This window comes from Stenella coeruleoalba (genome assembly GCF_951394435.1).
Source record: "Stenella coeruleoalba genome assembly, chromosome: 12".
In the NCBI taxonomy this organism is placed as follows: domain Eukaryota; kingdom Metazoa; phylum Chordata; class Mammalia; order Artiodactyla; family Delphinidae; genus Stenella; species Stenella coeruleoalba.
The window spans coordinates 40,686,351-40,709,526 of NC_137158.1; the positions used below are offsets into that span (position 1 = coordinate 40,686,351).

Genomic DNA, 23,176 nt, shown 5'->3' on the forward strand with positions numbered 1-23,176 from the left:
TTATTTTTATTTATTTTTGGCTGTGTTGGGTCTTCGTTGCTGTGCGCGGGGCTTTCTCTAGTTCCAGTGAGCGGGGGCTACTCTTCGTTGCGGTGCGCGGGCTTTTCATTGCACGGGCTCTAGAGCGCAGGCTCAGTAGTTGTGGCGCACGGGCTTAGTTGCTCCGCGGCATGTGGGATCTTCCCAGACCAGGGATCAAATCCATGTCCCCTGCATTGGCAGGTGGATTCTTAACCACTGAGCCACCAGGGAAGTCCCTGTGCTTTATCTGTTTTCTCTTAATTTTGCAACACAATATTCCCCCCATTTTACAGATGAGTTAATCGAGTCACAAAGAAGCTAAGCGAAGTGTGACGCAGGCTGCCTGGCTCTCTTGCTGGGAGTCGTAATCCCTTAGGGTGTCTAGCTTCTTCCTTATTAGCCTTTCAGTCTTTGCTGTGTCCCCTCATGCACTAGCCTTGTCTTCTCAAGTCGATTCTAACTCTTCAGAGCACCTTGCCTTATCCTTGTTTGTGTGTGTGTATTTCCCCCAGACCCCAGCATTCAAGATATACCCAAGGACTAGCATTCCAGTTGGGGTGGGGGCAGGAGTGGGTCCCCTGACTGGACCACCTGCTGTGATTGGTTGCACACTGCCCAGCTGAGGTTCCCCGCCCCCCCCCCCACACCCCCGGCGTGAATGCTCTCCTGGGCCAGCGCATCCTGTTAGACTCCATCCTTTCTTAATGTTGGCAAATGATTCCCAGCTTCACAAGCAGCAGCTTGGCTGCTTCTTCACCAGGGCCAGGGAAGACTTTTTCAGGAACAAGCAGGAATAAGTTGGTATTGGCAGAGCAGACCCAGGCAAACCCCAGTGTCTTGTCCTTTGTCCTGGATCACCCACTCTCTCTAGGCCACAGACAGTGCTCAGTGCTGCTCCCATCCCCCAGGTCCCACCTGGAGAAAAACCAACCCAGCCCTTTGCCCTTTGTCCCAGTTCCTTAAGGCTATTCCTGACTACAGATCTGATAAATTAACCTTTATCAGAATCCCCCCTGGTGACATATTTACATTTAAAAGGAGATAATTCCTTTACTGCTCTGAAAGCAGGGTAGGTCGAAGGAGGTTCGTAAATAACAGGCCACGTGAGAGGCATGGGTGTAGGAAGGACTCCAGGTCTGGGTAATCCTGGGTTCAAATCCTGACTCCACCCCTCACTGGGTGTGACCAAGGCAGCTTCTCCAAGCCAGTTTCTTGTCTGTAAATAGCACAGCGCCTGCACAGTGAGCATTAGCACCCTGGCCAGTTGTAGCCCCTCAGTAAGTGTTCCTTTAACCACTGAACTGGTATGTCTGCCTGCTATTGTCAAATTAAGAACATAATTGTTTCTGTTTCTTGTTCATTGTAAAGTGTTCTCAGCTTGGGATTTTTTAGAAACGTTTATTTATTGTGAAATATGGCTCATATACAGAAAGGTGCACAAAACACATTTGTACCATTTAGCAAACAGTTATAAAAGTGTCACCCATGTAACCACCACCCTGGTCAAGAAAAGCAAATACTGCTTTAAAGTGGTGAACACTTTGTAACAGTGGTTCTCACCTGGGGGCCATTTTGCCCTCAGGGGACGTTGAAACATTTTTGGTTGTGGTATCTGGGGAAGTGCTTCTGGTATCTAGTAGGAAAGGAATGCCACTAAACATAAACAGCCCCCCACAGCAAAGAATTATTCAGCCCCCAAAGTCAGCAGTGCCCAGGCTGAGAAAGCCTGCTGTAACACAAGCTGATTAGCCACTATGGGACAAACACAGGGTTTAGAAACACAGTGCTTCAGCAAGAGGTGAACTTTTAGGAAAAGATGTGGATACTCAAGAAATCTGTTTGGGTCAAGACTTAGATTTATATGACACATTGTTAGTAATGTCATCCCGCTCAACTAATTGCTCTCCAGGAAAAAAAAAAAAAAAAAAAAAAGGCCAGGCAGCATTTCAGATGAAGGATCTGAAGTTAATAGACCTTGCTGACAGCATCAATCAGTTTGTATTCTTTCATTGTTGCCAAATGCTTTTAATCTCCTCTGTCACTTTGCACCAATCTTGGGAATCAAATACTGTACAAGTCAGAAGAAGCCAGATGTGTTCCATTTTACTATTAATTAAATTGTGAATTAATTAAATACTGTCTTCTTCCCAACAACTTGTCCCAACCCCTTCGGTCTTGTGACTCTTTGTCTTTAATTTATTGCAGGATTTAGTCGTTCGTATTGTTTTTATTCTTGGCAACCTGACAGCGAAAAATAACCAGGCTCGTGAGCAGTTTTCCAAAGAGAAAGGGAGCATCCCAACTCTGCTGTCTTTATTCCATACATTCTACAAACTGGATCTGCATTCCCAGAAGCCCCTGGGGGAAGGAGAAGAGAGGCCCAAGGCGCCGAGGCCGGCCCAGGCGGAGGACGTACTCATCAAGCTAACCCGCGTGCTCGCCAACCTGGCCATCCACCCTAGCGTGGGCCCAGCCATCGCCGCCCACCCGCGCATCGTGGGCCTGCTCCTCGCCATGCTGGGTAAGAAATGAGGCCCCCTGGCGGCAAGGGCGTTGCCGGGAGATGGACCGGAGCTCGGGTGCCATGGGGGCTTTAGGAGTACAGTCGGCTAGCTTTAACAGGCCTTCTCAGCTGTGAAGGAAAATTCATTCCTTTTCTGTTCAGAACTGCCTCAAACGTCGTCCAGATTTTTTAAAAAAAGATAAAAAAGAAAAAAATAGTAATACAAATTATTACTAAAACTCACTGAACTGTACAATTTAAAAGTGAATTTTACAGTATGTGAATTATATCACAATTTCTTTTGAAAGCATACCAATCAGATTGTAAAAAATTGGCCAAAGTAACCACAGAGTTTAAAATCCCAAATTTTTCCTGGGGTAGCCCACACGATTAAAGTTTATTTATCTTTTTATTTTTTCAGCTTTTTACATTATCAGTAATTAGAGCCCCTGGTCATTCAGGTCCCATTCCCCTGCCCACCCCACATGAGTCAGTTGGAGCTGCCGTAACAGAATGCTGCAGACTGGGTGGCTTAAGCAACACAAGTTTATTTCTCACAGCTCTGGAGGCTGGAAATCCAAGATCAAAGTGCCGCTGATTCTGTTCTGGGGAGAGCCCTCTTCCTGGCTTGCAGGTGGCTACATTCTCACTAAGTCTTCCTGTGGCTTTTCTTCAATGTGTGCATGTGCACATGGGAAAGAGAATGATCTTTCTCTTCTTATAAGACCACCCTATCAGATACGGACACCACCCTTCTGACCTCATTTAACTTTACCTCCTAAAATCCTTGTCTCCAAAAATAATCACATTAGGGGTTAGGGCTTCAACGTATGAATTTGGGGGAAGGGACACAATTCAGTCAATAGTATTCTACCCCAGGTCCCCCAATTTCATGTCCTTCTCACATGCAAAATACATTCATTCCATCCCAACAGCCCCCCAGATTTTAACTCATTCCAGCATCAACTCTAAAGTCTAAGGTCCAAAATCTCATTTAAATATCATCTAAATCAGATAGATATGATACATCCTGAGGAACAATTCCTCTCCTGCTTGAAGCTGTGAAACCAGACACGTTATATGCAAGATACAATGGTGGGGCAGGCACGGGATAGACATTCCCATTCCAGAAGAGAGAAATAGGAAAAAAAAGAAAGTGTGATGGGTCGCAAGCAAGTCCCAAACCTAGTAAGGTGAATTCCATCAGATCTTTTTTTTTTAAAACAAATTTATTTATTTTATTTATTTATTTTTGGCTGTGTGCGGGCTTTCTCTAGTTGCGGCGAGCAGGGGCTACTCTTCGTTGCAGTGCGGGGGCTACTCTTCGTTGCGGTGCGTGGGCTTCTCATTGAGGTGGCTTCTCTTGTTGTGAAGCTGGGCTCTAGGGGCGTGGACTTGAGTACTTGTGGCATGTGAGCTCAGTAGTCATGGCTCGCAGGCTCTAGAGCACAGGCTCCGTAGTTGCAGTGCACGGGCTTAGCTGCTCCACGGCATGTGGGATCTTCCCGGACCAGGGCTCGAACCTGTGTCCCCTGCATTGGCAGGCGGATTCTTAACCACTGCACCACCAGGGAAGCCCCCATCAGACCTTAAGGCTTGAGAATAATCCTCTTTGGTTAGATGCTTTGCCTTACAGACCCACTGGGACAGTGGCCCTTCCTCCACAGCTCTGTCAGTTAGGCCACCAGGGCTCTGCAGGGCAGTCTTGCCCTCAAAGCTTTGGGGTGGAGGCCAGTGTGGCCTGTTGAAACTGAGGCAGTGGCCCTGGTGATCTCTGAATCACCACTGGGGACATTCTCTTCTCTACTAGAAGAATAGTGCATATTCACAGCCAAATAGCTGTACACTCTGTCCTGTCAAATCCAAGGAGTCTGACAGCCTTCCTTCGTTTGGTCCTGTCTCAGCTTCAGTTCAAATTGGCAGTGTTTCTGCTCACATAATCCCGTAAACTCTTTACTGAGTGATAGGCCAACCACACCCTTGGTATTCTCTCCAGCACAGGCTTTCTTCTTTCTTGCAATATGGACAGGCTGAGAATTTTCCAAATCTTCAAGTTCTAGTTCCTTTTGCTTAACAACTTCTTCAGTTCATCCCTCTCTTCTTATATGTTACTGTAAGAAGTCAGGAAGAGCCAAGCCTCTCCTTAAACACTTTGCTTGGAATTCTCAGCTAAATACCCAGTATCGTTGCTCGCAAACTAGACCTTCCACGAAACACTAGAACACAAACAATTCAGACAAATTCTTTGCCACTTTATAACAAGGATCGTCTTTCCTGCAGTTTCCAAGGACCTGTTCCTCCTTCCCATCTGAGACTTTGTCAGAGTGGCCTTTAATGTCCATCTTTCTAACAGCATTGTATTCATGATTATTTCTGTGTTCTCTAAGAAGATGGAAGCTTTCTCTCCAGCTCTCTCTTGTCTTTGAGCTTTTGCCGGAATCACCCTGTTGACAAAAAATTAATCAGTAGAGGGCTTCCCTGGTGGTGCAGTGGTTAAGAATCTGCCTGCCAACGCAGGGGACACAGGTTCGAGCCCTGGTCTGGGAAGATCCCACATGCCACGGAGCAGCTAAGCCCATGCGCCACAACTACTGAGCCTGCGCTATAGGGCCCGCGAGCCACAACTGCAGAGCCTGTGTGCCACAACTACTGAGCCCGTGTGTCACAACTACTGAAGCCTGTGAGCCTAGAGCCCTTGCTCCGCAACAAGAGAAGCCACTGCAATGAGAAGCCCACTCACTGTAACAAAGAGTAGCCCCCGTTCGCTGCAACTAGAGAAAGCCTGCGTGCAGCAATGAAGACTCAACGCAGCCAAAAATAATAAATAAATAAATAAATAAGTTTATATTAAAAAAAAATCAGTGGATCAAAGAAAGAATTGGAAAATTTTATTCGAGCCAAATTTGAGGATTATAACCCAGGAAGAGCATCTCAGAAAGCTTTGAGAACTGTTCCACTGGTTAGAAATCAAGGCACAGTTACATAAGTTTTTTTGAGGCAGAAGGCTGTACGTCAAATGATGTGTTATTGACAGTTTACATAATCCAGATCTAAGCATCATCCTGGTGGGTCATGTGACCCCTTACAAGATCAAGAAGGAATGTTATCTTTTAAGGAGGGAGTCGTCTTGATGCTAGGAGAATGTTGCTCTTTATGGTTGAACAGGTATTCCTACCGATGGGAGAGGTTTGGTCGATGCATAAGGCAGATACACAAAGCACAGTGTGGGGAGAGAGGAGGCCAAAGAGCAGAGAAGAAGTTCTATGTTTAAATTTTTCTTGTCTTGGCATAAAATATGAATTTTATTTCACAACCTTTAACATCCGTATTTCTTGTATACATCTCAGAACTCCTCCAGCCTCTACCCATTACCCAGTTCCAAAGCCACCTCCATACTTTTAGGTATTTGTTACAGTAGCACCTCACTGCTAGGCACCCAAACCTGTCTCAGTCTGTTTAGGGTGCCACAACAAAATAGCATAGGCTGGGTGGCTCAAACAACAGACACTTTCTCACACATCTGGAGGCTGAAAGTCTGAGATCAGGGTGCCGGTGTGGTTGGTTCTGGTGAGACCTCTCTTCCTGGCTTATAGACGGCTGCCTTCTCTCTCTCTTCCTCTTATTCTAATGCCACCAATCCTATTGGATAAGGACTTCACCCATCTAACCCTAATTACCTCCTAACAGCCCTACCTCCAAATACAGGCGCATTAGAGGTGAGGGCTTCAACAAACAAATTTGGGAGGGGCACAGTTCAGTCCATAGCACCCCCCCTTCCACTTTTTAGGCCTTGTCATTTCCCATGGGCACCTCTGCCTACTAGTGTGCAAGGAAATTGACTGCCATCTAGAGTGATCTACTTCGCCACTACGTACCAGACTCTGAAAGATTGTGTTGTTGTGGAAGAAGCATTCATGCCTGATGAAAATGATGTGTTGGGGTAATCTTTGAACTTTGCCACTCATTTATTGAGTCTTCACTGCATAATCAGTCCTATGCTGTATGTTAAAAGAGGTTTGTCTTAGTTTGCTCAGGATGCCATAACAAAATACCACAGACTGGGTAGCTTAAACAATAGAAATCTATTTCTCACAGTCTGTAGGCTGGAATTCCAAGGTCAAGGTGCCAGCAGGGTTGGTGTCTGCTGAGACTCCTCTTTCTGGCTTGTCTATGGCCACCTTCTTGCTGTGTCCTCACATGGTGGAGAGAGAGCTCTGGTGTCTCCTCCTTTTCTTCTAAGGGCACCAGCCCTGTGGGATGAGGGCCCCACCTTTACGACCTCATTTGACTTTTACCACCTCACAGGCCCTATCTCCAAATATAGTCACATTGCGGGTCGGGCTTCAACATACGAATTTGGAGGGGAACACAAACACTCAGGCCAGCACAACGTTTAAAAAAGTATAGGTTGGTATCTGCTTTCAGGGAACTCAGGGTACGTGGTGGGGGAATATCAGGTGTATAGACAAGAAGCTTATGAAAAGTGCCAGCAGCATGGGGTATACAGAACATGGAAGCTGAGAGGACAGAGCCACAGAGCCCAGCTTTTGGCGTGTGGGAGTGTAAGTGACCGTGCCTTCCCTTGTTGTGGAGCTGTGTGATTTATTTTTATTTTATTTACTTATTTAATTTTTAAAATAAACCTATTCATTTATTTATTTTTGGCTCTGTTGGGTCCTCGTTGCTGTGCGCGGGCCCTCTCCAGTTGTGGCGAGCGGGGGCTACCCCTTGCCGCGGTGCGTGGGCCTCTCATCGTCGTGGCCTCTCCCGCTGTGGAACACGGGCTCCAGGCGTGCAGGCCCCAGCAGCCGTGGCACGTGGGCCCCAGAGCTCAGGCTCAGCAGTTGTGGCGCACGGGCCTAGCTGCTCTGCGGCATGTGGGGCCCTCCCGGGCCAGGGCTCGAACCCGTGTCCCCAGCGTTGGCAGGCAGACTCCCAACCGCTGCGCCACCAAGGAAGCCCTATTTTATTTATTTTTTAACTGGGGTATAATTGACCGAAAACATTATGTTAGTTCCAGCTATACAACGTAGTGATTTGATATTTCTGTACATTACAAAATGATCACTATCATAGCCACGCAGTTTAAGAAGCATGTTCACATCTGTTACCTCACAGGAGCTGTGTGACAGTAGGTTGTTGTTATTTTAGCCATTTCACAGAGGAGGAAACAGACTTAGTGAGATAAAGTGACTTTTAGAGGTCACAAAGTTAGTAAGTGACGGGGTTACTCTGCATGTTGCTGATCCTTTTTTGCTGTTTTTTTTTTTAAATGTTTATTTATTTATTTGGCTCTGCGGGGTCTCAGTTGAGGCACGCAGGATCTTTGTTGCTGCACTTGGGATCTTAGTTCCCTGACTAGGGATCGAGCCTGGGCCCCCTGCATTGGGAGCTCCGAGTCTTAGCTACTGGACCACCAGGGAAGTCCCTGCATGTTGCTGGTCTTAAGGAAGGATTATTAAATTCCGACTGAGGTCTTTCCTTGTGACTTAATCACTTCCACATGATAACTCAAAAACCTACACATTTAGTGTGGGACTGTCTTCCAAGCTGCTGACGGCACGTTAAACCGTCTGTGCAAACCTGCATCGAGCTGTTCCAGAAATTCAGTTTCTCTAACAACCTCAAAACTTCCAGCACTTGGACCATACTATCTCCCTGTCTTCTGATGATCCTTCTGCATCTGGAGGATCAATTCTTCTCCACCCAGAAGTCAGGGATCCAGCTGCCTCAGAGTCAGCTATGGGGCTCATTAAAATACGCTTTCTAGTTTCTGGTCTTACCCAGAAAAAGGCTTTACCTGAGGGATGGTTTTAGGGTCTTGAAATATGCATTTCAACTACTCCCCTGCTCCCAGTTGATTCTTCTGCCCCTTAAATGTTGAAACCCACTGCTCAGAGAATCACCTTTAGCCTCTCTGGCTAGTGAGGTGCTGGCAGGTGTCTGAAACCCACCCGGTGAGTTCTCATCTGCTGGCAGGCCAAATCGCTTCACCTGACTAGCTACCTGGGGAGAGCCTGAGGACCTGCCCTTAGACCCCTGGACACATCACTGTGGATAGTCAAGAAATAAAGCTCTGCATGATTCATCTTCCTGCAATTATTAATATTCACGTGTGAAGTGAGGAAATTCCTGGTCTTATATGTATCTTCTGAGCTTAGAAATTACATTTCTTCCTATGAACTAAAGGTACAATGGATAATTTGTGTTTGACTTCTAGGAAACTGATGCTTTGGAGGCAGAAGAAAGGCTGAGAAGCAGATTTGGCCAGAGCTGAAAGGGTTAACCAGGGGGGCCTGGCTAGAGTCCTTAGGAGACTAGGGCCTGTCCCCTCCGTTCCTCCATCACCAAGTCCTCTGGGAGGGTAGGTGCTCTGTCTTGGTCACTGGGGGATTCCCATGTGAGGTCTCTCCAGTGCACCCTCTTGAGGTTACTGTCACTCGGGAATAGCCTACTTTCTTTCTTTTGCTCTAAAGCGATCAGTGAAACTCAAATCTGGTACTTCGCAAACTTCTTTGTGCGTAGAGTCATGCAGGGAGCTTATGAAAGACACAGATTCTTCACCCTACCCTCAGAAGTTGTGACTGATCAAGTGAGGTGTGGAACCCAGGAGTCTGCATTTTTTAAAGCTCCCCGGCTGGTCCTGATGTGGGTGGTGGAAGGTCTCACTTGAGAATGCTTCAGTCTCTGCATGTTAGAGCTCAGTGCTGTCTGAGGTTAAGCCCAAGTGACGAAACCCTTCTCTCTAGCCTGCCATGCTGGGCAGTTGTTTGGGCAGGCAGTGGGATCCCTTGTCTGTTTTATCTCCTGAACGATTTGACCTCCCATGAAAAGCTGTGGTGGGGTGAAGTGACCTTGACAGAGGGTCATACGCCTGCACCCTCCCCTTGGCAGCTCAGCTGCAGGGACGAATGTCCTGAGCCCTACGAGGCCCCCCGAAACTTGTCTCTGCTGGTTCCTACCTGGAGTCCCTGCATCAGTGCAGAAGGGCAATCAGATCCTGGGAGAGGGAGCTGGTCTTCAGAGCGCCTGCCTCCCTTAGCCAGCCTGGTAGTGGCTTTGGAAAGCAGGCCAGGGCCGGCTTGACTCTGACCTGCTCACTTGCCTGAGGGCAAGGCAGCTGTTGCCCTGATAGTCCCCTGTGCTCACTTAGTCCTCACTCCTCCCCGCCTGACACCTTTGCTGCACTGCACCCTCCCCCCAGGCACGTGGGAAAGGCATCCCTTGGGACCTTGTCCTCCACCTCTCCCCAGCCCTACTCCCCTCACAGAGGAGTTGCTTGTACCCCAGGACTCCCCTCCAGAGGCCAGTCTCATTGCAGAGGGTGTTTTAAAATAAAAAATATTTCTAGTAAGGACCAGCCTTCTCAGCAAGCGCCCAGATGCAGCGATTTGCTGCCTTAGTGGAATCTCCAAATTCCAGATTCTCTTATATTCATGAGTCCGCTACAGAGGGCTGGGTGGGTGCCTCATGCTCTTTGGAGGCAAATTATTGCCCCAACTGGCTCTAATAGGCACTCAGCAAGATGCTGTGGAAAGAGCAGGATGGATGAGTCGGGCAGCCCTGGATTCACACGTGTGCTCTATGAAATCAGGCAAGGTATTTTTGTCTAAGCCTCAATGTTCTCATCTGGGAGGAGAAAATGGGATATTAGGAGGCTGCTGTGGACTAAACTGTGTCCCTCAAATTCACGTGTTGAAGCGCTAACCCCCAGGGTGATGGTATTTGGAGATGGAGCATTTGGGAGATAATTAGGTTTAGATGAGGGCACAGAGAGAACGCAGCCATCTGCAAGCCAGGAAGAGCCCTCACCAGAACCCAGCCATACTGGCTCCCTGATCTTGGACATTTCACCTCCAGAGCTGTTAAATAATTTCCTGTTGTTTGAGCCACTCAGTTTACGGCATTCTGTTATGGCAGCCTGAGCTGACTGAGGCAGGTGCACCTTTAGAGTATTAATTATTGTGGGTTTAAATGTAAGTGCATTTAAAGCGTTATTAATAAATAACTTCTGTGGGGTTAAATGCATGGAAAGTGCTTGGTGCTGTTCATGATAGATGCCTAGTAGCTGTGAATGTCTCTCCTCTTGCCCCAGATGCCAGACGTTATCCCTGCTCCCAAACGTGAGGTCCTACAGCGGGGTGGTGACACATAAGAGCTACATTCCTTTTTCTGGGCAAACTAATAAATTCTCCTACCAAGGCAAGAGAAAAAAACAGATTCCTAGACACTGCCCAAGATCTTTTGTCATCAGTCCAGGGATGGAGGGAACCAGGGATGAGAATTCCTCTTTGCTAAGTTTTAGACATTCACTCAAGCCATTCCCCATGAGCCATCATTCTGGACAGCCCTCCTGTTCATTAACAGATGTTTATTTAGCACCCACAGTGTGCCACGCACTTTTATAAGCCCTTCACAAGTATTAACGCATTTAAACTTTGTAACAAATCTGTAATGTAGGTGCAGTTATTATCCCACTTTGCCGACAAGGAAACTGAGGCCCAAGGAGTTTAAATGACTTGAACAAGGTCACGCAGCCAGCAGGTAGAAGATCAGGATTCCAGCTCCAGAGTCGCAGCGAAGCAAGCGAGGATACTTTTGGGGGTCCTATGTCCCTACTTTTACCTTGCCTCCCTCAAAAACACCTGGGATCTTTTTACAGATCTTCTAGAAACCTGAGGCCAGTAGGATATTTCCTTGCTGTAGAATCCATACTGAAGTCCAAGATAATTCTGTTCTTTATTCCCTTCCCATGTATTTAAACTAACAAACCAGGCAATTAGGGCCTCATTTATTCTTTCTTTCTCCAGGTATTCATTGAGTGTCTGCCAGGTGCTGGGCCCATGCTGGCTGCTGTGGGTGGAGGAACCACTGGCTGAAGGGCCAGTACGTGTTTTCTGTAGCGTAACAAATGCCTGAATTTCCCTTTGAATAGAGTAAACGTAGAAAGGTCATTCTCTTTAATGAAAAGAAGGCCGAAAGGAGGGAGAATTAAATCAGAGAATGTAAGAGCTCGCAGAGTCCTCCTGCTCAGCTCACAGCCTCCCTCTTATCCCGGAGGAACTTTGGTTTCATACAAGAGATAAAAGGCACTTCCTTACTCATAAAAAAGAATGAAATTTTGCCATTCGCAGCAACACGGAGGGACCTAGAGGGTATTATACTAAGTGAAGTAAGTCAGACAGAGAAAGACATACTGTAATGATTTCACTTATATGTGGAATCCAAAAAAAGAAAACAAACAAATGAAGACAACAAAACAGAAATAGACTCATAGAGATAGAGAACTAGTTGTTACCAGTAGGCAGAGGCAAGGGGGAGGGGCAAGATGGGGTAGGGGATTGAGGTACAAGCTACTGTGTATAAAATAGATAAGCAACGAGGATATATCGTGTAGCGCAGGGAATATAGCCAATATTTTATAATAACTTTAAATGGAGTATAATTTGTAAAAATATTGAATCACTGTGTTCTATACCTGAGGTAATATTGTTTATCAACTATACTTGAATTTTTTAAAAAAAGAGGTACAAGGTACTTCTTAACCAGTAAAACCCAGTGGGCAAATCAGGGCCCAAGACATGCGTGGGCACTGAGGTTATTCCCTCCCAGGCTGGGGAAGGGCTTCCCAGTCAGGCGGTGACCGATGCCTGGGTGGAGAGGGGGGTGAATGTACTCCAGGCACGGGGCAGGGCGGGGGGTGAAGTGGAGGGGGCGTGTGCAGGGTCAGAGGTGAGAGGCAGAGGCTGCTATAGCTAGTTTAGTATAACCAGACTCCTGGCGTTTTCCTCTGACTCCCAGACCCGTATGTCCACCTGCCTTACCTAATCTCATCAACTGTGGGTACTTGAGAAGCACCTCAAGATGTCTAACTCATGACCTTTCCTCCACCTGGCCTTTCTTCCCATTAATTCAGAGTATGGGATTGCCGTCCATCCAATTATGTAATCCAGAAACCCAGAGCTCATCCTGAGTGATTCCTCTCCCTCATCCCCCAATCTAGTCTTCACCACACACTGTCCGTTTTCCTCCCTAAATAGTTTTCCAGCCTGGCTTCCCTGTTCCATCTCCGCCGTCACCCCAGCCTCAGCTTTATTTGCCATCTGGAACACCACAGGAGGTTCCGGACTGGCATCCCTGCATCTGCCCTTCTCTGCACTGTGGTCTCAGTCACCAGGAGATGAGTCTGGAGGCTGAGTGGAAGGCAGGGACAAAATAACTAAGGGTCTTATGTGCTAAGCTAAAGGTTCATTCATTCATTCATTCATTCTTGCATTCAGCAAACATTTATTTATTTATTTTTTACAACAATGAAGTTTATTATTATTATTTTGCTTCAAAAATTTATCATCTAGGCTTTATTCTGATCCACCCCAAGACACTGAAATGCTACAGTTTTCTGTTTTGTTAGTCGATATTTCCGGGGGGAGTTCCAGAGGGAATGATTTCTTTTCTTTTTTTAAATTTTTATTGGAGTATAGTTAATTTACAATATTGTGTTTATATATATGCACACATCCACTCTTTTTTAGATTCCTTTCCCATGTAGGTCATTACGGAGTATTGAGTAGAGTTCCCTGTGCTGTACAGTAGGTTCTTATTAGTTATCTATTGAGCACCGCTCTGTGCAGACACTGTTCTAGATGCTGGGAATGCAGTGATGAATAGAAGAAGTCCCTAGTCTTGTGGAGCTTACACCTTAGAGCTGGAAGACAGACATTAAACACATAACAAGTCAGGTGGTCACATGTGTTACAGAGAAGAGGGGGAGGGGAAAGTGAGTAACAGTGCTATTTTATATAGGGTGGCTGAGGAAAGTATGTCCAATAAGGTGACAGCTAAGCAACAGCCCAAAGGACATGAGGAGTGAGCCTGGATAACTGGAGGAAGGAATATGCCAGACAGGGGGACTATCAGTGCAGAGGTTCTTGGGCGGGATCAGGCTGACATGTTCAAAAAGAGCAAGAAGACTGGTGAGGTTGGCATGGGGATGGGGGGAGCTGGGGGCTGGAGCAGCAAATGAGGCCAGGGAGGTAAGGACTGGGGCAGCTGGGTCAGGCCTGTGGGCTGGATGAGATGAGTGGTGTTATCTGAGTGAATTTTAAAGCACCACCATGTTGAGGACAGGCTCAGAGAGGCAAAGGCAGAAGAAGAGAAGCCAGTGAGGAGGTGAAAGATGGACTAGGTGGTAGCAGAGGAGCTGAGAGGCGATCAGACTGCGTGTTTCGAAGGCAGCGTTGATAGGAGTTATAGATAGATTATGACCTGAGGGCCATTCTTTTGGGAGGGGGGCAGGTCTGGGGAACAGACTTCCAGGGTGGGGGGCCCGGGGGACCTCTGGGTCAGGGCAAACAAGCTCTGCTCAGTGGTGTTGGCACCTTTGTACACAGGAACTAGATCAGCCCAACGTTTCCAGACCCTTGGCTGGAGGGACTGAGCTTAGAGTGTTCCAAACCCTGGCCCAGAGTGGTCCCCTGCCTTTGGTGCATTTCCCTGCAGGAAGAGTCATGGGAAATAAAGCAGCAAACAGCGAGGGCAAACACTGCCCTCACACAGCCCTTGCCTGGGACAACGGCTTGTCCCTGCCACTGCTGGGGTTGCAGTGAGGATGTTGTGGTTTCTGCCCTGCAGTGAGTCTTTGACGCCCTTGTCCTCACTTTATTTCAGAATCTAAGTCCATTGATGATTGTGAGGAGCTGGTGATCAACACTACGGCAGCGATCAACAACTTATCTTACTACCAAGTGAAGAATTCCATAATTCAAGACAAAAAGCTATATATTGCTGAATGTAAGGTTCAGAGTTGGGTTTGGGTAGATGCATGTTCATTTAAGGTTTTGACTTTACTAACTAAACACAGAACTGGAGGCATTTATATTTTCTGGTTTCTGGTGCTACTATCTAAGAGCCTGATTTAATTCTAAGAAAGTTGAATATGGGGACACATTAGTTTCTTAGTTCTGGCTAACGTCCCCTATAGTTGGAATTTTATTATTAATTTTAAAATTATCAGTATTTAGCATGATATTGGTTTCTAATAGCCTTTAAATTGAAACTTAAGTTCACTAATTTTATTTCTCTGGTCACAAAACCCAGTGCTCTTAAAGCTTCTTGTGAGTCACAACATGGATGGAATCCTGGAGGCTGTGCGCGTTTTTGGAAATCTCTCCCAGGACCATGATATCTGTGATTTCATTGTGCAGAAAAATGGTGAGTTAATGACACTCACATTCATAAACAGGCATGTCTTGCCAATAAACAGCTGAGCGGTTTTGCAGCTTGGGTCATGACAACGTGATACTTGTTTCTGCTTTGGCACAAGTGATGCCTCACATTCTGTTCCGTCCATCCGTAAGGCTCTCAGCTCAGGAGGCCAAGACGGACCTAGGCTGTGTTCTTAGCGTTTCCCTCTCCTTCACAAGTGGTCTTCTGAGTTTTGAGATGGCGCATGTGTGCCTGTGTGTGTGTGCGTGTGCGTGTGTTGAAGAGAAACAAGTAATCTGTACACATCATTTCTGTCCATGGGAATGGACTCAAAAGACATTCTCCATCATGTACTGGAATGTCTATTATAGTACTGCTTGTAACAGTGAAAACTGGAGATAACCTAAATGTCCATCAACAGGTAAGAGGATAAATACATTACAGTATATTCATGCAACCAAGCTTCTACAGCAATGAAAATAAATGAGCTAGAAGTTCATGTATCACCATGCGTCAACCTCAAACGTGTAATATAGGAGCAAAAAGGCTAGTAGTCGGAGGACATATATGAAATAATGCCATTAATATAGTTTTAAAACCTGCAAAACAACCTTGGATATTATTTATGTAATACTCACAGGGTAATGGAATAGAGTATAAATGTAGTTGGAAATGAGAAACTCCACATTTAAGACAAAGTTACATTTGAATGGTTGCCCCCAAATATAAAATTGAATCTGTAATGTTTTATTTCTTAAACTGGGTAGCAGGTACACAAGAGTGTATACTAAACATACTGTTTGTATGTCTTAAATATTTCATGTAAAAACGGTAAAAAATACCTAATTATTTATGTTCATGATAGAAACTTTGGATAATACAGATTAAAAAAAACACTACCCCAGAGATAACTGTTAACATTTTAGTGTATATTCTTTTTTATTTTTTATTTTTTTGCGGTACGCGGGCCTCTCACTGTGTGGCCTCTCCTGTTGTGGAGCACAGGCTCCGGACGCACAGGCCCAGCAGCCATGGCTCAGGGGCCCAGCCGCTCCGCGGCATGTGGGATCCTCCCGGACCGGGGCACGAACCCGTGTCCCCTGCATCAGCAGGCGGACTCTCAACCACTGCGCCACCAGGGAAGCCCTAGTGTATATTCTTTAGACTCTTAAAAACACACTTACATGTGATGCAGCCTTTGCCAAGCTTACTGTGTGACACATCAGTAGGCCAAGGTCAGCACAGGGTGGCCACCTCTCAGGTGAGCAGTAGAACAGAGCACACACCTTATTCATTCTCCCCCAACCCTTTGCCCAGCCCCTGCTGGGGGATGAGAAGACAGGACAAACAGTTCCATTTCTAGGAGTAAGGGAAGGCTGGGAGCCTGTCCTGATATGAGACATCCCCTACCCTGGAAGTCCGGCCTCACTACAGGCTTGTTTCCTGCGGTCTGCGTGAGTCTTCTCTTACAAACCGTGGCTCTGGAAGACTTCCAGGAAGATCTCCACTGGAGCCTGTGCTCCCCTCTCCCAGGGCTGTGTATTTAAAGAAAGTTGCTGCTGGAGGTTCATAAGGGCCCTGGAGAACAACCAGAAGTTAGAGATGAAATGAATGGCACCTGTGTAGAGATGAAATGAATGGCACCTGTGTGATTGGAAGGCCCGTGGTTCCCTCCTCTCCATGGGCGGGGGCTCTACCACTGCCTGGGAGGGGGAGCTGACGCCTTCGGCAGATACAGCAATATCAGGGGACAGGGGGCCTGGGGGGCAGGGAGCAGGTTCTGAAGTGGTGGATGTTGGGGAAGGTGCTTCTGAGCAGTGGGTGAAGTCCACTTAGGAAGAGTGGACCGAGTCCCCGAGCAGGGTTTCCAGTTTTGCAAGCTGCTCCCCATTTACCCTTTGCCATTTGAGAAATGAAATACAGCTGGGGCCCCTGAGCTTTACTGGCCTGCATTCGTTCTCTGCCCTCCCAGTTCACAAGTTCATGATTGCTCTGCTGGATGCTAAGCGTCAGGATATTTGCTTTTCTGCCTGTGGTGTTCTTCTAAACCTCACCGTGGATAAAGACAAGCGTGTCATCCTAAAAGAAGGAGGTGGCATTAAAAAGTAAGTTCAAGGCATGGAGTCCTGACTCTGTCAGGATTCAGAGGACGTAGTATTCCGGGGAGCTTGGGTCCCTTTCCTCACTTCTCCCAGGCAGAGGTATTTCAACATTTGGAAGTGCCAAGCTAGGGCTAAAGAGGGGATTTAGGTTCCATTGGATGTTTAAAATAATTCAGAAGTGGGTTATTGCTACTTTAGAGCTGCTTAAATTTGTAGATATGAAATTAATTTTAATAACACTGAATTATATATAATGCATATGAAATATCACAGAAAGTTAAGCATCATGTTAAAAATATAAAAATTAAAGAGATCCTGTCCTAATAACTTCTCAATTTGACTTTTATTAACTCAGGTTAGTGGATTGTTTAAGGGATTTTGGTCCCACTGATTGGCAGCTGGCCTGCTTGGTGTGCAAAACTTTATGGAACTTCAGTGAAAATATCACCAGTGCTTCGTCATGCTTTGGAGATGAGGCCGCCAACACACTCTTAGTCCTGCTCTCATCGTTTTTAGGTAAGACCCTGACTGTGAGCTTTTTCAAAATGAGAAAAAATTGTTTTCTGTGACCTGTATGGGTAAAGATTGGTAGGCATTTGGGTGGCTTTGTTTCTATAAATAACAAGAGCATGTTAAAGATGATTATAATTTGGAGCTCTCTGGAAGAGGCTGAATGTTATTTACAGTGGGATGCAAGGACTTTTAACTCATTGCCTGATGTCATGATTTCTTCTGTGGCTTTTCCCCCTTGTTTGCATTTTCTGTAAACTGCATAAATAGAAGATCTAGGCATAAATGTATTGCTGTTCTTTAAAAAGTATATAGACATTGTCGTAATTGAGAAATACAGCTGAAAGCTACTCTGAATTAAGTCACGCTTTTCATGAACCCGTACGTGTTCATTAGCATCTATGTTAATTATGTGAGGGAGGGTCTGTGAAACTATGTGACATTACAGTGGGGCCCTACATTGAACGGTGGGAAATCACTGATGCAAACCAAAGGAAAGATGAGAGTGTCTTACCTTGAAAAATTTCTATTTTTAGGATAATTTTTTCATCCTGGGTTAGGTCTAACAGCAGTGGTTTGGGTCAGTAAATGAGTTTGAGTGTTTAAATAATCTCTTTTCCAAAACGGAGGCGTCCCTACCATTGCCTAGGCACTGTGCTGGATCAGCAAGGCCGTGTGGAAAGACTCGGTTTGACTCAGAGGCTGTGGATTCAAATCCAGCCTCTCTCGGGGGGGGGGGGGGGGGGGTGACTCGACAGGAGAATCTCTCAGAACCCGTCTTTTCGTCTGTAAAATGGGGACGTGATATCCCTGCCCTGTTGCAGAGAGTCGTGAAAATCAAACAAGCATCCTAAGAACACTCCAGGAAGACCAGAAGGCTGTAGTCAGACAATTCTGAGTTAAGGCCTCGCTTTATCAAGCTTTTAACCTTGGGCTTAACCTCTCTGAGCTTATATTTCTCATGTCTAAGATGGGGATGATTGATGTCCACTTTGCAGACCTGTAAGGCTAATAAATGAGCAGACCTGTACAAAGAACCTGATACCAGAGCCTGACAGACAGCAAGGCCTCAAATCACGGTTGTGAAAGTGCTTCATAAACGCTGTGTCGTAACGACATGTTATTAAACAGGAACTCGGAACCTGAAGCTATTTGAAAGAATCGGGTGTGCTAGGTTGATGTGAAATTTGCTTTTTTCCAGGTAAATAAAATTTTGCATAAGAGTAGGAAAAATGAGCGTGACTTTAAATCATTGAGGCTCACAGTCTGCTCCGTGGACGTGAAGCTTTCTCAGGTTGCCAGGCGCAGAAGCCTGCTCAACTTGCCTTAATTCAGTTCTCAACTGTGGCAGAACATTGGAATCAGCTGTGGAATTAAAAAACAAAAACAACAACAACAAAACACTTGTCCTGGCCCCATCCCCCGGAATTGATTCAGGAGCTCTGGGTGGGAGGCTGATTATCTGCACCATTAAAAAGTTCCACAGGTGAGTCTGCTCTTCAGGCAGCACTGAGAACCTCTGCCCTGGTTAATGAAGGGGTTGAAGGTGAGGATGTCTGGGGAAGAAGGAAGCTGGGAAACAAGCGCATTGCCCAGAGCCTGCTGGACAGGCACTCAGGACCAGGAAGGTTGTTCCAGGTGGAACCAGAGACCCCCCAGTGGCCCCCTCAGTAGCGGGCGTCATCTGCTCCACCCTGCTGAGACCCAGCCGTGCTCTGTCAGCTCTTGTAGGAAAAGCCCTTCCTCCCCCTCGTTCCCTCTAGGCTCCTGCATGGCCGTGGCTTCAGCTGCCTTGAGTCTTCTTCTTGCCGCGCTCCGTGAGTGGGACTCTGTCTCCTCTGTTGTTGGCATGACTTTCTGTGTCCCACTGGGGAGATGTGACTGGTTCCGTGAGTCACTCTCCTGCGGTGTCGGGCTTTCGTGCCTCAGGCAGCAGCTGCCTCGACCACAGGCTGTCTGTGGTTTGCTTTGGCACCTAAGTCTGGGGCAGTCAATGATATATAACAAAATGGTGGGGCCGTGTGGCACCTTGAAGGGATGTGGGCACGGCCGGCTGCGCGGCAAGGGGCAGCACACCGGGCGGACACTCGACTGTAACGGGCCTGTTCCTACCTCTTCCCTCCCCCAACCTTCCCTACAGCCGGGTTGGGCTTCGCGTGCTTCCCTAACCTTGTACCTTTGCTCGTGCCGTATCCCTTACCTACCTGGCCCAATGCTGCCGGCCCTTGCAGGCCCTTCCCATGAGCTTTTCAAGCCCACGGTCATAAGAAATCTATACTACTTATATAGCAATTAATCATGAGCTGTGTAACTTGTTCTGTATTATTGTTTTGTAACTTTTATCTCTTTTTCCCCACTCCGGTGGAGACACTTTGGGGGAAGGATATTGCCTTGTGCAAAGCAGGTTCTTGATGCTTGTGGATTAACTGACAAGAGTGGTATCTTTAATAGTGCTGTATACTTTTAAAAGCACGTTCATTCTATCCTTGTAAGATCTCTCTAAGGTCATCAGCTAGGTGACAGATGAGGTAGGTAGGTCTAGGAGGGTTAGGTGACTTGTGTAAGATCATACTGTAGCAAGGCCAGGGCTCTTCATCTGAAAGTAAACATCCAGCCCCTGTGTTTTTCTGCTGTTCCATTACATAGTATACCCTTACCCTACCCTGCCGTGGAAGGGGACAGAGGCATGGGGAACAAAAATCAACATAGTGCATCAGGGAGCCAGGTCATCACACCGTGGAGGACCGGCTGCTTGCTGGCTCTTCTCTCCACAGTGTGGGCATCAGACCCTTACTTCTGACAGGGTTGTAGCTGCGTCTGGCCAGTTGGGTGGCACCAGGTGAAATTGATATATGAGTGAGAGTATACTTAAATTTCAACTCTTCTACAAAAAGAGCTGAAAAACAGGCCATTTTGAAAACAGGATGAGCTGTTAGATCACAAAAGTCCCACACTGAAGTGTGAGCACTGTTTTTAGAAATAATGGTAGGGTAATTGATAAAGCAATGTAATAAGTTAACCAACTTTTTCTTGATGGGGAACTGGAAAAAGAAAGTAATGGTCCTCAATGTGGTTGGGATGTTGACAGTCTTTTAGAAAAGTGGCTTAAAAAGAATGTTGTCTGAAACTTCCTGATGTACTGCAGCCGCTTCTTATAAACTCATTAGCAATGTGTTTATCTTGAAGTTCTTAAGTGGTGTGCCCTGGCACACTAGGCTACTGTGAGCTTCTCTCAGGATTGCCTGAAAATGGTGATTAGTGTGTGCAGTTTGTTATTGTGAATGTAAACGACACTAGGTTATTTTACGTTCGTCTGTGGTATGTGGAACTTAGCACCTAGGTTATATGACAGGGTAGAGGGGGACCCAGTGTTCAAGTTAGAGGATCACACCACCAAGGCCATGCCAAAGAGCCATCAGGTGCTTCTGGAACATGTAAGGACTGTGCCTTCTAATAGTCACAACAATAATCGAACCTTCAAGAGCCACCTGGTGCTGAACAGCAAGCTAGGAAATGGTGCAGTGAGTAGAGGAAGCTTTTATTGCTGCTGCAGGATCCTTCAACTGTAATAGATAGAGATTGTGTTATAATGGTCACTGACAAACTTGTTTTGAGTCCTTTAATCCTTTCTAATATCTTACCTAAAATTCTAGTATTTGGAAGTATGTTGTGCACAAAGAAAGTTTAAGAATAATTTGTTATCTAAATCTGCACTTTTCACACTGTGACCAGCATCTTTAAAAAATGAAGTAGCAAAGAAACAGAATATCAGAATATAGTACATGGGGCTTCCCTGGTGGTGCAGTGGTTGAGAATCCTCCTGCCAATGTAGGGGACATGGGTTCGATCCCTGGTCCAGGAAGATCCCACATGCTGGAGGGCAACTAAGCCCGTGCGCCACAACTACTGGACCTACCTCTAGAGCCCGCGAGCCACAACTACTGAGCCCACATGCCACAACTGCTGAAGTCCGTGCGCCTAGAGCCTGTGCTTCACAACAAGAGAAGCCACTGCAATGAGTAGCCCCCGCTCACTGCAACTAGAAAAAGCCCACACACAGCAACAAAGACCCAGCGCAGCCAAAAATAAATAAATAATTAAAAAAATATATAGTACATGTAGTAATATATAAATAAGTTAAATAAGTAAAGTAAGTATTCTATTGTGAAACATTTGCTATTTGTATATGAATATTTAAGTGTGCATATATAGTCATCATGTAATATGGACTTCTTAGGTCACAGTAAAAAAAAAAGTTTGAAAATCATAGACCTAAATTTTTCTTGGATTAGCCTCTGCTATTCTTTGCAGTACAAGTTCCAAAATTTAATACCTAGTGCAATATGACACATTTTAGGCATTTGCTGTATTTACTTTGAAACTTGAGACTGCTTTTATCTTACCTATAGGTATTTGGCCACTTTTGTTATCTTGCCTAACCCAATTTACAATTAATAGGGTCTGAGTGTAGATTAACTAATTATGTGCTAAGCCTCAAGAAAAGTAACATAGTCTTGACGTTAGATTAAAAAACCCTAAAACACTAAAATAGTGACTTGGCTAAAACCATCAAATCCAACCAAAAGCCCTGGGCAGAGGAAAGGACTGTGGGGTGCCTGGGCAGCCCTCAGCCCTAAGCTGCTTGGGTAAGAAGGGCATGAAACAAGAGAATTCATTTTTAATGAAAGTTTAGTGCTCAGAAAATCTGGAGAAGAGTGAGCAGGAAGAAGATCTAGAAATTCAAAAGCACTCAGAGTCTCACAGACTCCTTTTGTTTGCAAGTAGCCCAACGTGAAGGACTTTGAAGGCATTGAACACCATCTGTATTCTCTTTCTTTCAAGGCCCTGATTATCAAATGGGTGGGGAGAACCAGGTTTGCTTACAGGGGTCTCCATGGAGAGCCTCGCTGAAGTGTGTGTGTCTGCCCGGAACTTATCTCAGAGCTGCATAGCTGTCCACTTGGCTGGAGGAGAGGAGGGGAAGGTACAGTCTGGGATTCCAGACTTATCTTATCCTGGATGGTGACACTAACACCAATAGTGCCAAAGTACACTGTGTACTGAAAATATTCAGGGTAGAAAATGTGATGTAAACACTAATGAAGCATTTTATGGTAGGATTTTAATTGGCCTTGTGAAAAAAGTTTGCGAATTATGCAAGCAGCAATATTTGTGGTCACTTTAGGACTTAGTGGTTACCACTTAAGAAGGCCTCAGACCTAGGAAGTAGCAGAGCAACCTTCTGACTGGCAGGCCAGTGCATTGTCCTGAAGTCCTTCACATGGGGTCCAGTATAAACAAAGAAAAATGCAGTGGCAGGTCGGTGCAGAAACCTCAGTAGCCATTTGTCTTCCTACGTGGGTTGGATATACTTATGACATTCACAGAATTCAGAGTGCCCTTGGATTAAGAAGCAAATCAAGGGCTTCCCTGGTGGCGCAGTGGTTGAGAGTCCGCCTGCCGATGCAGGGGACACGGGTTCGTGCCCCGGTCTGGGAAGATCCCACATGCCGTGGAGCGCCTAGGCCCGTGAGCCATGGCCGCTGAGCCTGCGTGTCTGGAGCCTGTGCTCCGCAACGGGAGAGGCCACAACAGTGAGAGGCCCGCGTACCACAAAAAAAAAAAAAAAAAAGAAGCAAATCAAGGTTGTAATATTGCATTTTTGTTTTTACAAGTGCTTTTCTGCATTATCCATGGACTCACTTGGGATTCTGATACTCCTTAGGATTCTCAGTCTCCCACTTTTCACTTTTATTGGTGAGAGCATAAGGTGGCAGGGAGAGGGGTTGTCTTTTCAAAGAAGTATGTCTGGCTTGCTCTGAAATGAGCAATTTGA

The 23,176-nt window shown here is 46.1% G+C and overlaps 1 protein-coding gene across 4 annotated transcripts in view; it reads left to right on the forward strand.

Moving 5' to 3' along the window:
* ARMC2 (armadillo repeat containing 2) overlaps nucleotides 1–23,176 on the forward strand; it is a 268,510-nt gene that overhangs the window by 234,281 nt on the left and 11,053 nt on the right. For all 4 annotated transcript variants that reach the window (XM_079939293.1, XM_079939291.1, XM_079939292.1 and 1 more), the window contains 5 exons: nucleotides 2,227–2,542; nucleotides 14,192–14,314; nucleotides 14,621–14,734; nucleotides 16,701–16,833; nucleotides 17,186–17,346. In XM_079939293.1, coding sequence (XP_079795419.1) covers nucleotides 2,227–2,542; nucleotides 14,192–14,314; nucleotides 14,621–14,734; nucleotides 16,701–16,833; nucleotides 17,186–17,346 — 847 coding nt within the window. The remainder of the gene's footprint in view (nucleotides 1–2,226; nucleotides 2,543–14,191; nucleotides 14,315–14,620; nucleotides 14,735–16,700; nucleotides 16,834–17,185; nucleotides 17,347–23,176) is intronic.